General features: G+C 38.1%; 1 protein-coding gene across 2 annotated transcripts; it reads right to left on the bottom strand.

Moving 5' to 3' along the window:
• Positions 1–3251: 3251 nt before the first annotated feature.
• LOC137941151 (uncharacterized) lies at positions 3252–8199 on the bottom strand. 2 transcript variants are annotated; one of them, XM_068786441.1, is made up of 14 exons: positions 7991–8199; positions 7672–7764; positions 7234–7478; positions 6915–6984; positions 6429–6625; positions 6253–6328; positions 6081–6164; positions 5437–5516; positions 5206–5332; positions 5067–5126; positions 4904–4954; positions 4663–4821; positions 4055–4187; positions 3252–3915 (listed from the first exon to the last, which is right to left on the bottom strand). In XM_068786441.1, exons 3-14 carry the CDS (start codon positions 7401–7403, stop codon positions 3743–3745), a joined length of 1380 nt encoding a protein of 459 aa, XP_068642542.1. In that variant the 5' UTR covers positions 7404–7478; positions 7672–7764; positions 7991–8199; the 3' UTR covers positions 3252–3742. The 2 variants fall into 2 exon arrangements, with proteins under 2 accessions (XP_068642542.1, XP_068642541.1); XM_068786440.1 differs by having other exon boundaries at positions 7987–8199.
• Between the last annotated feature and the right edge of the window lie 6487 nt (positions 8200–14686).

Here is a 14686-nt window from a genome sequence, read left to right on the forward strand (position 1 = left end):
TCTTCTTGAATTCTTGATTCATGTCAAGGCAAGATAATCTTCATAAACATTGTGAAGATCTATTTTGTATGACTAAAAGAATATTGTTGTCTTGATCTTCTTGTAGCAAAATTACATGATTGATCAACGGTTGTTTTTTTCGGTTTGTTAGTTGGATTCAGTTACCTTTATGTAACGGGAATCACATTTTGTTGATATGGGATTCCAGCATATGTTGTTGTCAATTCTATAATCTAATGTTACTCATGAGAGTGTGTTATGTTGTTAGATGCCCGTTTGATGAAATTCCAGCACTCATTTATCCCTATTATTTTTTGCATTTGAACTTCAGAAATTGAATCCTTTTTTGTGTTGAAGTATTCCCATGAGTTGGAATTTATTTTGCCAAGAAATTGCTCTCGGTTTGCCAAGAAAGGCCTTGTCTAAAGTTTCTCTCGGTTTTGTGGTTGAGTTTGGATTAAGGATAAGAGTTGCATCTATTATCTTCTCTATATTTTTTTGATAAATATAAGAGAAGTTGAATTGTGGCTGATTCTTGTTATCACTTGACAAAAACACCAATTTTTCCATGATTTGGTGCTTATTCTAGTGAAAATATTCTCTACTTAGTTTTGGTGGCTAATTTGGTCTACGGGTGCTTCAAATTACGTTGTGTAATTGTTATTTGAGCCCCTTTGACAATTGACCTTTCTAGTTGATTTGTGTAAACATGGAGAGTGGACATATAAGTAATAAGAGTGACATACTCCGAATTCCTAAAATTCCACTAAGAGGTCTTTCCAATTACCTCAACTGGTCATAATCCGTACGGAGGGTTCTCATTACTCGTGATCTTCTCAGTCATGTTATCAAAATCCCTCCTTTGATTGATGAAGAAGATAAAGTCTACCGTAAATGGGTCAAAAATGACAACATGGTTATCAGTTGGCTTATTAATAGCATGGAAGAGCATGTCACTAACAATGTGCTCCACTTGGAAACTTCCAAGGATATTTGGGACACTTGTGCTAAGTTCTATTCTAGTACCACCTCCTTGCAAAGAGTATATGATATTTTTCAAAGTATGTTGGCTAGCAAACAAGGAGATAATATTCATGAGTTTCTGGCCCAGTTTCGTGGCCTTCTCCAAGAATGGAAAATTGCTCAACCATACTCTACCGACATTGATGTCCAAAAAAAATAGCGTGAGGCCTTGGCAGTGGCTATTTGCCTTACCAATATTAAGTCATATCTAAAGGTGGCTAAGACTCAGCTTCTTAGTTCCTCTGCCCTTCCCTCTTTTGATGACATCAGTGCTACGTTGTTACAGATTCCTGATCCATCTCCTCCTTCTCCGATTGATGCTCCATCAACTATGTTCGCTAGTAATCGGGGTACCCCGTCCCTTTTTGAGGACACAGTAGAAATACAAGAGGAGGCCGCAATAAAAGTGGTCGAACAGGTCCGACCCATTCCCGCATTGAGCCTCAATTGTGCACTTACTGTGGTGGTCAAAACCACCTTGTGGATTCATGCTATTGAGGTGGATTGCCACTTTATATAAGACAAATTCCAAGCCAGCATATTATCTTTCAGACATATTTCTTCACAATGACAAGTTGCAGACATCCTCACAAAACCAGTCCCTCAAAAAATCTTGTCCACCATTGGAACAAGTTGGGTATCTACGATGTTTTCTCACCCTCAGTTTGAAGGGGAGTGTTAGAAGATGGGCTCAAGCCCACACAAGTATGGAGAAAGCCCACACATCCAAGAGGGGTGGCATGATTGTAAATAAGGTGTCATTCCATAGGGATGGCACAAGGGTGTAATTAGTCAAGGGCAACATGTCTACTTATGTCTTTTCTCAGGTAAAGTTTGTAGCCCTAAGGGCATCATAGGCATTGTAAATTCTTCCCAAAAACTATAAATAGAGACCCTTGGTTAGAGGTAGAGCATCAAGCTCTCTCCTCTTCTCACAATTCGTGGCAGACTCTCTCCCTTAGCCTAAAGGCTTTCTCTCCTTTTCTTTCTTCTCTCTTCTCTACCCAAGCTCTTTCTTTGCTCTCCTCTCTTCTTCTTCCTTTCTCCCTCTCTTATTTTGCTTGAGATTCTAAGCATGGGGTCCTAAATTTAACAATTAGGAATTTGAGTGTATGTTATCATCAATATCTTAAGCCATACCTAGACACTTCTAGATTATTCCTATAAGTTGGTGCCCACTCTGGAGAATTTTAGTGAACAATTATATCTATTGTTGAGTTGGCACCAACTTTGATACCTTTCCTAAATAGTTTTGATATGCTTGACTAACTCCTCTTGCTACAACATTCTCTTGGGGCTTTTCACCCATGGATGAGTTGGTGTATGCTCCTCTAGTATATTTTTTAACTCCTTACCCCTCCATATCAAACATCACTTTCTAGACCCTTTTTTAATAGTTTTGCCCCTCCTTAGCACCACTTGTCTCCACCTCCTCATGGGTCTTCAGCTCTACCTTGGGTCTTATTGGATATAAATAACCCTTTAAAACTTCTAGATTATTACTCGATCCTACTAGGTTCAGGTTGGAGTTTAATTCTTTTATTATTTCGTCTAACTCTCATGGCCAACAGGGACTCTCTCTAGGTACATTAATTGGGGTTCATAATATAAATCCTTTGTAGATCTAGGCTTGTGTAGCCTACTACTATTGTTGTAAGTCCCTTAGAGGGAAATTGTTGTAAATGGCTTTTGAGGCCATTTACTAGTAAGTATCGTTTGGCTTTTCATAGTAGATTCAACTTCAAAGTGTAGGAACACTTTGGGAGTGGATGTAGAAACTTTAAGTTTAAACCTATTCATACTTGTTTGGTTTAAACCTATAGAGTATAAACAACTAATTGTGTTAAGTTGTACAAATACTCCAAGGTAGGGATTTAGAAGAATGAGACTCGGTTACCTATAGAGCTAATAGTTGTGAAATTTGCCAAAATTTCCTCTAAGTCATTCCCAAGTGCCTCAAAGGTCAAAATTCTTCGACTTTGTTTACTCGTGAGGAATTAAGTAGTAGTAAGTTTATTGCTGAAAATCCGTGGTTTGTATTTTCTATTACATTTTTCTTTTCTTTCTACTTTGTAATAGGTTGACGGGTCCTTTGTGGAGGTTCAGTGTTAGCCTTTGGTGACTGAGACAAATAGGGGGCAAAAGTTGTACAGCTCTTATATAATTAGATTAGACCAAGGTTGGGTGACACATGTGAAAGTTCTCGTGCATCCCTTCCAAAGTCAAATTGTTAATCTAGGTTCTAGCCAAACAACACAATTGTCCAAATTGCCAATTGATGGAAAACCAAGATCAATTGATAATCCACTTATGGGATTCCCATGCTTATAGAGAATTATTCAACAAAACAACTGTCCAATTGCCAATTGATGGAAAACCCATGATAAATTGTTAATCTACTAATGGGATTCCCACACTGTTAATATACCCAAGATAACTATTCTGCTTCTCGGGCCATAGCTGCCAATGAACCCTATAAAAGAGGTAAGGGATACAAATGAACTTTCACTAACTGTGATCAACTGGAGCACAAGATATTTACGCCAACAAGGGCTCAAGTAAAGAATGGGATTCAATATACCCAAGATAACTATTCTGCTTCTAGGGCCATAGCTGCCAATGAACCCTATAAAAGAGGTTTTTATAAGGGATAAGGGGAGGCAGTTGGCCAGTAAATTGAACAAATGAACTTTCTGTGCTCAACTAGAGCACAAGATATTTACGCCAACAAGGGCTCAAGTAAAGAATGTGAGCTTATTGTTCGGAGGTCCATGGTGTATGTAACAGCCACACTGAGAATGGCACATGATGCTGGAACTAGACCCAGCCCATACCGATTAACAGATGAGCAACTTCCCATGGCATTACAAGTTACCAGACTTGGTGAAGAACCTGTATAAGAAACAAAATTGCATCAATTCGAAAACTCTTCTCTTTCTCGCTCTGTCCCTCCTCACATATTCAAACATAATTTGACTTTTAAAATTTTATGCGAGCATCAATAGCAAACAAAAAAATATTTTATACTCACTTTGATAAGATTCAAGAACAAAAAGAACAAAGCCACATGAGATTTTGTCCAGGCAACTAAGTGATGCATATACAAACGCAGATCCATGGAGATCTTCCCCTACCAAGACACTTTGCATGCCGACTCCTGTCACCTGTTTCACAACAGATTCCCTATAAATCACCAGTTCAAATGAAGAAAAAAACTTTGCCAGCACAGTAATTGTTCTGTTTCTTTGGGACGCATACACCTAGAAGTAAGATTTCGGGTTCATAAAAAATAGTTTGAGAAATAAAATTCCCAATATAAAAGCAGCTAAGGAGGAAAATTAAGGAAACTTGTCCATCTGGAAGAAAACAAAGAAAGGCTCATGCTCTTACAAGACAATATAAACTTGAAATTTTTTGAACCTGCAAACCAACCCCCCCCCCCCCCCCCCCCCACCAACCAAAACATTTGGCCGTTGAGCAATTTTATTCTAGCCCTGTTATTCTTGAGGTTTCTTTTCCTTAAAATTGTATCCCATTTGTGCTACTGAATGGATAGTTTACATCACAAAATAAATTAACGATTCCATGCAAAAAATAAAATAAAATAAATTACAAAATCTGAGAGTGCTTTTAGCATACCATCATCAAAGCATTGGCTACACCAATGCTTATTGATAAAAGATACATTAGAGAGCTCAAATCACTTGACAGAAAAAGGATTCCTGCACCAGAAAATGCCCACAAGGTTGCCCCGACAGTAAACAAGGCCTTAAGACGTTGCCCACTCCATTTCATCTCCTGTGATGAAAGTAAAATGTGCTAACAGTGAGTGAATGAGTGAGTGAATGATTGAATTAGTGAGAGAGAGAGAGAGAGGGACCTGTAAAATAATAGACACTACAAAGCTGCAAATGTAGATAATAGCAGGCACCTGTGTTAAGTCAGCATACAAGGTCAATTTACTGTCCACATTTTCCAGAAACCAGAAATTGATGACAACTTAGGCAGCTGAGCAAGTTTGTTTACAAGGAAGGAATATTTACCACGGCCTTGGAAGACTGAGACATATGTAGATCATTGATTACATAAAATGTAAGAAGTGCCTGTACCAGAGACAGAAAATTTATAATAACTTTCTCTATGGTTGGAGAAATACATTAAGGAAAGCAGAAGGACACTGACCTGCGAAACATTTGCCACAATGCGGATCAGCATATAAACAAGAGCAACTTGATAGTATAGAACCTTTTTGAACCAGAAGATGCATGAAATCCTTTTATGGCTTTTGAAGGGGATATGCTGCTTCCAGCTACAGGTAAAGGAGTGCTAATGTAAATTCTTAAGTGATCCATTAAATAGCAACATAGAATTGAATTCTTGGAAAATAAAAAAGCAAAAGAACCTATACCATACCTTGGTTCTTTGGTTCCAAGAAGAAATATGCCCACAAAGCAGCAACCAAAAAAAATTGACACGTATGCAATCCAGCGGTACTGATTGATAAAAAGGGAGTTTAGTTGAAGAGAAAAGGCTCTAGAAAGTACTATTCATCATAGAAAGTTGTTCACTGCAAAGATGTGCCATAATATTGCTTTAACAACACATCTTGGAAGCACCAAAGATGGGGTTTCTAATTCGAGTGCTGGTTGGATGTGCCAAATCAAAGATGAATCATTCTGCAGAATGAACCCACTATGACAGTTCAACCTGTGTCTAGATGGTCATAATCATGATTCTCCAAGTGGAATAATTGTTTGCATATATAGCAGTAGGTACAGGATTTGGAGACCTATGGTGCTACAGCACAGGTTGCATCTGGCAGTAGAGAACTCTCAACCTATTATCCCAGGCCGTACATATCGCATTTATTTGTAAAAAAAACCATCACAGAAAACCTATTTCATTAGTCGTGATCAAATAAAACTTTTGTAACTAATCAAAAAGGTGTCAGGGTCCCAGAAATTCTGTACTACCAAGAAAACATACACATTTAGCACAGTATTCACATGAAACCTAACAAGTACTAATCCACTGAATTTCTCTTAAAATTTTCAAACCTGATTTTCAATGTCAATTGATGTTCTGGGACTGTATACGCTGAAAATGGTAAAAGCAATGGCATACAGGCTGAGATTGGCCACCTTAAAGAGCAACACAGAGCTGGTCATAATCTTGGCTGATAGACAACCATATACAGAAAAATGAATAAGATTGAGAGGGTAAGCTCACCATGGAAAAAGCATTTCGACAGCTGGCAAGTACAATTCTGCTTGTTGGGTTTAAAGTTATACAGTTCACCATTGACCTTCATTAAGAGAAAAAATACAGATCAAGCACTATGAATGGATGGTGACAGTTAGATGGAACATCAAATGAAATATCTCAAAGTAGGAGAGTGTATATACATATGTGAAACCTGTGTTGCAGCCCAACCCACATTGAAAATTGCTGCAAAGAAGCAGTATCCAATTGTTTGCAATGCAGCTGATTGAGCTCTGAAGATTTTACAAGGCAGGCAACCACCAAAAACAGAAGAAAAAGATATTGCAACTAGAACTGATCCTCCGCCATGCCAAAATTTGAAATGCCCAAACCTATCTAGCTGGCAAGCAAGAGGATAATTTTAGAGATGGACCTATAGAAACTTAGTTGATAAAAAAATTGTCAAAGAACTGTCTAATACACAAATGAAGAATTCACATATTATCTTTCATTCACAAAAATCCACATTCTCCTATTTTGGTGGCAGAGTACTAATAAAACACTTTTGGATATGTCCAATTGGAAATTGTTAAAACATTCAGACTAAAACACACTATTTGCTTGCTGCATCTTGATTCAAGTTTGAATAGCTTATCTTTCTAAGACTATGTAATAGAAGGTTCACAAACCAGTTCACCAGCAAAGATGGTAGCAAATGCGTCAGCAATCTGGCCTGAAAGCATAACTGTAGCAGCATCCCTGATAAATGGCCAATTAGTACTATTGCAAAAACAATAACAAAAAATAAATAAATAAATAAAAATCACAGGAAAGAATGAGTTAACCACTTTTGAGCTGAAATGTGGGCAAAGATTCTAATAGTCTTATGCCAAGTCCTCTCGATACCAGAGACTTCTCAGAGATCATCTACAAGGATAAAGAAGATGGCCTACAGCACGGAACTATTTTTCTTTTTTTTACAGTACACATTAGTTACAATAAACTTACCGTGGGGTTAATCCAATCTCTGTCAAGAACAGTAAGAGATAGGTAAACCAACAAGCAGAAGTGATGTCGTTGAGCATGTGGCCAACACCATAGAAGAAAACGGAGCATCTGCCAAGGGGCTTAGCAGATGATCTTTCAACTTCTGCAACATCTCCAATCTCCTCGATCATGGTGAAAATAGTATACGAATGCACTAAGGTCTTACTAATTGCCCCTAATCATGGAAGCCCTCAGCTGAGGCGAATCTGAGAGAGAAGGTATAATCAGTCGAGAGCAACAGAAAGAGAATGTGTAAAATTATGATTCCATTTGATGTTGAACAGAAGAAGCTGAGAAGTTCCTAAGAGTGAAGAAACTGTTGAAAGCGTGCGAAATTACACCCAAGTGGCTTATACGGCCAAAACATAGAAAAATCTGTAAGGCAAACTTTGAACTAACCGAGACACGATATCACGCGACCCAGAAAATCCGATCTTAAAGCAAAATTCAACAGAGGCGGCTTCTTTATGTAATCGAACGCACTTTCCCCATCTGTAGCAATTTAGAAACATAAAGCAGAAGTATCAAATGACAATTGAGGTAACAACCATGATCACCCACAAAAGCAGATATTAACCGAAACCATCCCCTTAGAGTATCGCCCAAAGAGAGAAAAAGCCACACTAAACAACCTATCTTGCTTTAACTTTCCGGTACAGATATTAACCGAAAGCACACTTGCACCACAATTAATAGACGGCAAACAAGACTTACGTACAGACGAAGAAAGAAAAGAGGATTCGAAATTTGGAGGTGGAACCCAGTGGACATTTCAGTCCTCACCGAAAGCTGGAAACATAGCAGGCGAGGGCAGGTATCCTCCCCCTGGCCGACTGAAAAGGAAAGGAAAGGGCCAAGAGAGGAAGATGGAAGAGAAGAGCAGGAAAACGGGAAGAGAGCAAAGGAAGCTGCCAATCTTCTTGGTTTGTCCGTGTTCGCGCTCGGCTCCTGGACGGTTATTTTTAACCATACGGACCCCCTCAACAACAATAAATACTCAAGAAAAGAATAGAGAAGGAAGTCGAAGAAAATCAAAAATCCCACAGGAGTCATCGTTATCGTGTACAAGTTGGGCGCCCCAAACCAAAATAGTCAATTGTCCCGCCAACGAAAAATCCCAAGCGGCCAACCGATCCTGTAAGATAAGTACAACCGCGGTGTGACGCCATTTTTTCCTGGAGAGGAGTTCCCTTTGGCCAACGCATTTAGGTAAAACTTTAGTTGGAGAGTAAAAAATATTGACTAGATCAAACCAATATGCATCTGTCATATTTTCTTATATGAGTGTTTTCTACACGTTACTTGCTCTCCATCAATCGTTTTGATGACTTTAGTAGTACCTCAAATCTAATCAAAGACATCTACCTTCCCAACAATAATTCAAATATAAGACATTTGTGTCCAGATAGTTTTGTCTTGACCCGGAAGTTTCAACTATTGGATTTAGATCAATTCCATGTAATAAAGAAAATGTGAAAAGTGTCATTATGTGATATTTTGTGTTAGAATTGTTCTTTCAAAATTAAAGTTTTAATTTAAGAGTTTCGAAGAATAAGTTTCAATGATATTTACCGGTTCAGACCAATTCAAGTCGGTTCACTTCTAGTTTAGTGATGCTTTCTACCGGTCCACCTGCTACAATTTTGGTTGAATCATTCTCTTATGGTTTTTGGTTCAGGTCTAGTTCATATATTTTTTACCATTGTGTTCATTTTAATACCTTGTTCAAGAGTTTTTCTTTGGTTCAATGATGGTTCAAATGACTCATAATTCGTTCATCAAGTTTAGTATTAGTTCACACTATTTCCTTGGTTCATGATTTTACTACCTGGTTTAGTATTATTTAATCCGATTCAAAGCATTTTTATTTGATTCAATTTGATTTTGATTAGTTCAATGGTCTTTTGACTAATAATAGAAAGACAAGATATAATATGTTTCGGATTCCATCACTAGAATAGAATTGAATCCGATTCAAAGATTTGGAAGTTACCAGCTTTAGTTTCATCAACTTTTGTACAATGTTTGATATTCCTTTATGTATGTATTATAGTTTTTATTATAACTTGTTCCAAAGTGAAAAAAAAAATATAACTATGTGAATTTTGGGAGAAGAAAAATAATTTATTGAATTATAGTAATTTGAGTACACTAGACCTTTGAATATACATAGAATCATAATGAAATTTTTTGAATTTTTTTGAAAAGAGAAATATTTCATTAACTTGATTTAATTTGAGTATAATGAGCTATCTATTTATAATAGAAGAAACTAGTAGAATCCAATTACAATTAAACTACTTTTGCCTCAGTTACACCCAAAGTTAAACAGTAAAAGATAAATCCAGGAACAATTGAACTACTGAACATAAATAGAAGACTAATAAAACTAAAATACCTTTTTACTGAGGCTCTTCTATGAGACCTCCTCTTGTGAGACTCATGTAAGACTCCACCTTCATAATCTAATTTTATGAGATTTCTTACTGTGAGAGTCATGTAAGACTCTTCCATATCTGCTCTTCAACACTCCCCTTCAAGTTGGAGTTTATAACTTCAACTTGCAATTACAATGATCAATGGTTTTCAATCTTAGTCTTCAATCTTCATTGGCTAAAAAATTTTCATAGATGTTAAATCTTCGTCATCTATTCTCCCCTTTTCTCGAATATTTTGCTCACATAAAAATCTAGCTTGTAATGAAATGGATTCTTGGTCTTCAATCTTAGTTTTTGTTGAATTTATGGAAAAGAGAAATACTTCATTGACTTATTATAATCAGAGTACATGCACCTCTATTTATAATAGAGGAAAGTTGTAGAGTCCAATTACAATTAAACTACCTTTGTCCCAATTACACCCAAACTCTATCATTTAAAGATAAGTCCTAGCATAATTAAATAGCTCAATATAAATAGAAGACTAACATGACTAAAACACCTTTAAACTAAAACTCTTCGACGAGACCTACTTCCATAATAATTTTGGTTTTGTAAGACTTCTTATTGTGTAAGACTTCTCATGCTACCTCATGTGATCATGGTGGGTCCCACCAGCTCGTGATCATGGTGGGTCCATATCTTATGGGTTTGGGCCCATCTTCTAACACAATTGGATTTGTAAGTCTTCCTTGGTCATGTGGGCTTGGGCCCATCTTCCAACATTCCCCTTCAAGCTGGGGGGTGAGAGAACATCATTAACTCCCAACTTGCTATAAATGATGTATAGGATCTTCTCGTATAAAATGGCAGTTTTCCATATCTTCCAACACTCCACCTCACGCTAGTGCTCTCTTCCATGAGGCCCAACTGGCATAAGATAAGTGAGAGTAAAATCACTCTAAGCCGTATGGAGCGATGTCATACGACGTGGAGTGATTTCACTCTCACTTATCTTATGCCATCTGGGTCTCATGGAAGAGAACACCAGTGTAAGGGGGAGTGTTGGAAGATATGGAGGATTACCATTTTATACAAGAAGATCCTATACATCATTGCAGTAAGTTGGGAGTTTATGATGTTCTCTCACCTCCAGCTTGAGGGGGAATGTTGGAAGATGGGGCCAAACCCACACGACCAAGGAAAACCCACATATCCAACTGTGTTGGAAGATGGGCCCAAGCTCATAAGATATGGACCCACCATGATCACATGAGTTGGTGGGACCCACCATGATCACGTGAGGTGGCATTATGAGTCTTGCACAATAAGAAGTTATACACAAGAAGAAATCTTACAGTGCCACAATTATTATGGAAGGATGTCTCATAGAAGAGTTTCAATTTAAAGGTGTTTTAGTCATGTTAGTCATCTATTTATATTAGGTTATTTAATTATGTTAGGACTTATCTTTAAGTGTTAGAGTTTGGTTGTAATTGGGACAAAGGTAGTTTGATTTTAATTAGACTCTACTACCTTCCTCATTTATAAATAGAGGTTCATGTACTCTGATTACAATAAGTCAATAAAGTATTTTTCTTTTCCATAAATTCAATAGTAGTAATTGTAAACTTCCTTCCACAACTATAAATAGAGGCTCAAACCATGGGGTAGATCACTAAGTCTCCCCTCTTCTCTCTCAAATTCGTCCTTGGAATTGTCTCCTCTCCCAAGCTCTCTCTCTCCATTTCTCTAGCCAAGTTCTCTTTTCATTCTCTCTTCTCCTTTCTCTTCCTCCTTTTCTTCGTCTACTCTTTCACTACCTTGGTCAAGGACCTTGTCAAGAGATCCTAAATTTAACATGGTATCCGAACAGTGGATTTAGGATCCCCACATCAAGATGAAAATTTGAAAAATCAAGCTTCACGTAGACTTCTTCTTGTTGATGAAAAATCTAGAAAATGGTTTATGATAGTTTTCTCGTCTAATCTGAATGAGAAGTGTTGGAAGATGGGCCCAAGCCTATAAGACCAATGAAGGCCCACACATCCAAGAGATGTGGAAGATGGGCCCAAGCCCCACAAATCAAGGAGAAGGCCCATAGGCCCACATCGTGATGGCAGGATAGTAAATAAAGAGTCATCTCATAGAGATGACATTGATGTAATTAGTTGAAGTTCCAAGGGCAAAATTATAATATTGAAGTTTGTTTAATCTATAAATTGAACTTGGGGGGAGGGTTAGGACATCAAGTCCATAATCGCTTCTTCTTCCTATTTTTTCCCCACGAGTCCCTCTATCCTTTTTCTCCATGAGCTAAATCCGTGGAGTTCTTAAAATCAACATGGTATCAGAGCATTGATTTTCAGGATTCGTAGTATGGTGTTCATGATTCAAGAAAATCATTAATTTTATTTTCTCGTATTGATGTTTCATTTTTCATCATTGGTGGAACTTCGTTTTCATTTTTTATATTGTTGCTCATTTTGACCCGTAATATTTCAGGAACAGTGACGAGCCACTGAGTCCTGCCATCTGTTTTTTTTTCGCCTACATTCTCCGCCATGTCCAGATAATATATCATCCCTCTAACCTAAAGAAAGAATGGCTTCACAAGAGGTTGGTTTCATCCAGAAATGGGGTAAAAGTTCAGGAACGACTGTAGTTAGCTGAGGTTGGTTTCATCGTCGCTGCATAGAAGCTCATGTCGCTGCCATTGTTTGACTTTTGACGGTAATCGGAGTATCAAGCTCCTCCACACTACTCCCAGCTCCAACAAGCTTCAAGTTGCTGCCTTCAGTTCCTTCGCTAAACATAGTATCACCACCATTGCTCATTCATTGCTCGATGTCTGAAGAGGAGTTTATGTTCCTCCATAGAGGACACATTCCCATTTCTAGTTCCATAGTATCTTCATCAAGTTGAGGACTGGAACATTGCTGTTTTTTATTTTTATCCGAGAGTCTCATTCGCTGGACTTTCCATACCGAGAAACAGATACTCCCTTTAATCTCGTATTGATCTGTTTGCTGGAAGTCTTCGACATTGCTTCATAACCCGATCCTGCTTCATAATTTTTGCTGCTAAATTGATGGCATTACGTACCGGTGTTGTTTGGAAAGTTGGCGATTACATCTGATTTCTTCTACTCAATTATTCTGCTTTGATTCCGCTCAGCTTCTTGTTGTCATCTCGTATCTTTTTTCTATGGTATAATTTCCTCATACAGCAAGTCATATACTGGAAGATTGCTAGACAAAGGTTGCCCTGGCCTTATCTACTATCATCCAACTGCAAGTCAACGATAATTAGCTCACCACAGAACCACGACTAAGACGGATTGGTGCTGAAGCATAAGCTACTGATTTGTTGATTTGTTTCCAGAAACTTATCTTGATCTTACTACTGATTTTCCAAAAAATCGACCGATCGGCATTTAATCTGCCAGAAAGAGGTCTTTGTTTTTGCTCATTGGGAGATGAAATAAAGTTTCCTTCACCGTTGCTACGTATTACTAGAACTCTGAGACTTTATTTTTGGATTCAAAGGCAAACAATCTGATCATCTATCTTATTTATGGAAATCTTATCTTTGTTATTTCTGGAAGTTTATCTTTGGTATCTTATCATCCAGCTGGTGGCAGGCTCCAACCTCGATTTCCATTAAAAGTTGAAAACTAGTTTGGAAAAGATCAACTATCTATTCTAGCTCTGTTGCTCATCTCGCTCTACTCTGCAATCACCAAGCACCACTTTGTGAGTACGAAGACACTGCTTTCGTTCTGTCGAGGTTTTGTTTTTGCTCAGCCAGACACTGCTGGCAGACAGAAGTTCTCTCTTTTGTAGCTTAGCTCTGTTCGAAAGCTCAGGGAAGACATGAATAAATTACATTGTCAATTTAGGTGCTGCAACAATTTTAATCGATCGAGCGACCCGAATGGGTCTGTTATGTTCCGCGTGGTTAACCCAGTAGGTGGGCGCCAGACTCAATCTGTTCCGTTGGGGTTAACCCAGTGGGTTGGGCCAACTCGGACCTAGGCAACCCAGTCCAGGTCAACTCGGGTCCGGGTCAACCTGACTCAGCCCACTTGTTTTCTGCCTTAGTTATACGAGTCTGGGTCCCAAGTTTTATACATATTTCTTCCGCGACTCGACAATATTGGTCAGATATTTGATTCGGTGTGACTTGATTCTTTTTCTCTAGCTGGATTATTATTTTGAAGTATTGGCATTCCTAGATAAACATATTATTTGATATACAAACTCACAACAGATTATTTTATGGGTCATCTTAAAGGATTATTTGGTACATGTTAATGGGCCTAAGTCCATTTAAGCTATTGCTATTGTGTCTCTTGGGGATGAGACATTATTATTGAAAAATTACTTCTCAATTGCTGATTTTTATCAACATTGGCTATACTGATGATGAAGAAAGCCAAGTTGGCCCCAAAATATTATTTTTCGGGTAACTACCTGGAACACCCCCCCCCCCCCCCCCCCCCCCCCCCCCCCCCCCCCCTCCCCCTTAATTGGTATTTATTACTCCTGCCATTTGAGAGTCGATGTCATGTGGAGGGACACAGTGATAGAGGAGTTTTATTACACTTCTAAGCACTACATATAGACCCACTACCTACAGAAGATAGGAGTGTGCCCTACATCCAACATGAGTTATGACTGGAGTATGGAGCGATGTCATACGATTTGGAGTGATTTTACTCTCACTTATCTTATGCCAGTTGAGCCTCATGGAAGAGAGCACCAACGTGAAGGAGAGTGTTGGAAGATATGGAGGATTGCAATTATACTCTTGTTTCTTCCCAAAAGAGCTCGAAAAAAGACTGTTTGAGAGGGTACAGAGGAGAATTTATTTTTATAAGGTTTTTGGTCTTTGCAATATTTTTGGGTCTTTCATTAACTATCTTATCCTCTTTGGAAACTTACCTAAAAGATTTGTGAAAAAGAGCAAAAAAAGGGGCCAAAGAAAGCGTGTTTTATCATCCAAAGTTGGCGCATAATTAGAGAAGGAAAATT

This window comes from Aristolochia californica, unplaced genomic scaffold (genome assembly GCF_029961685.1).
Source record: "Aristolochia californica isolate CCGP_79_NKW_82.1479 unplaced genomic scaffold, dmAriCali1.0.hap1 SCAF_9, whole genome shotgun sequence".
Taxonomy (NCBI): Eukaryota; Viridiplantae; Streptophyta; class Magnoliopsida; order Piperales; family Aristolochiaceae; genus Aristolochia; species Aristolochia californica.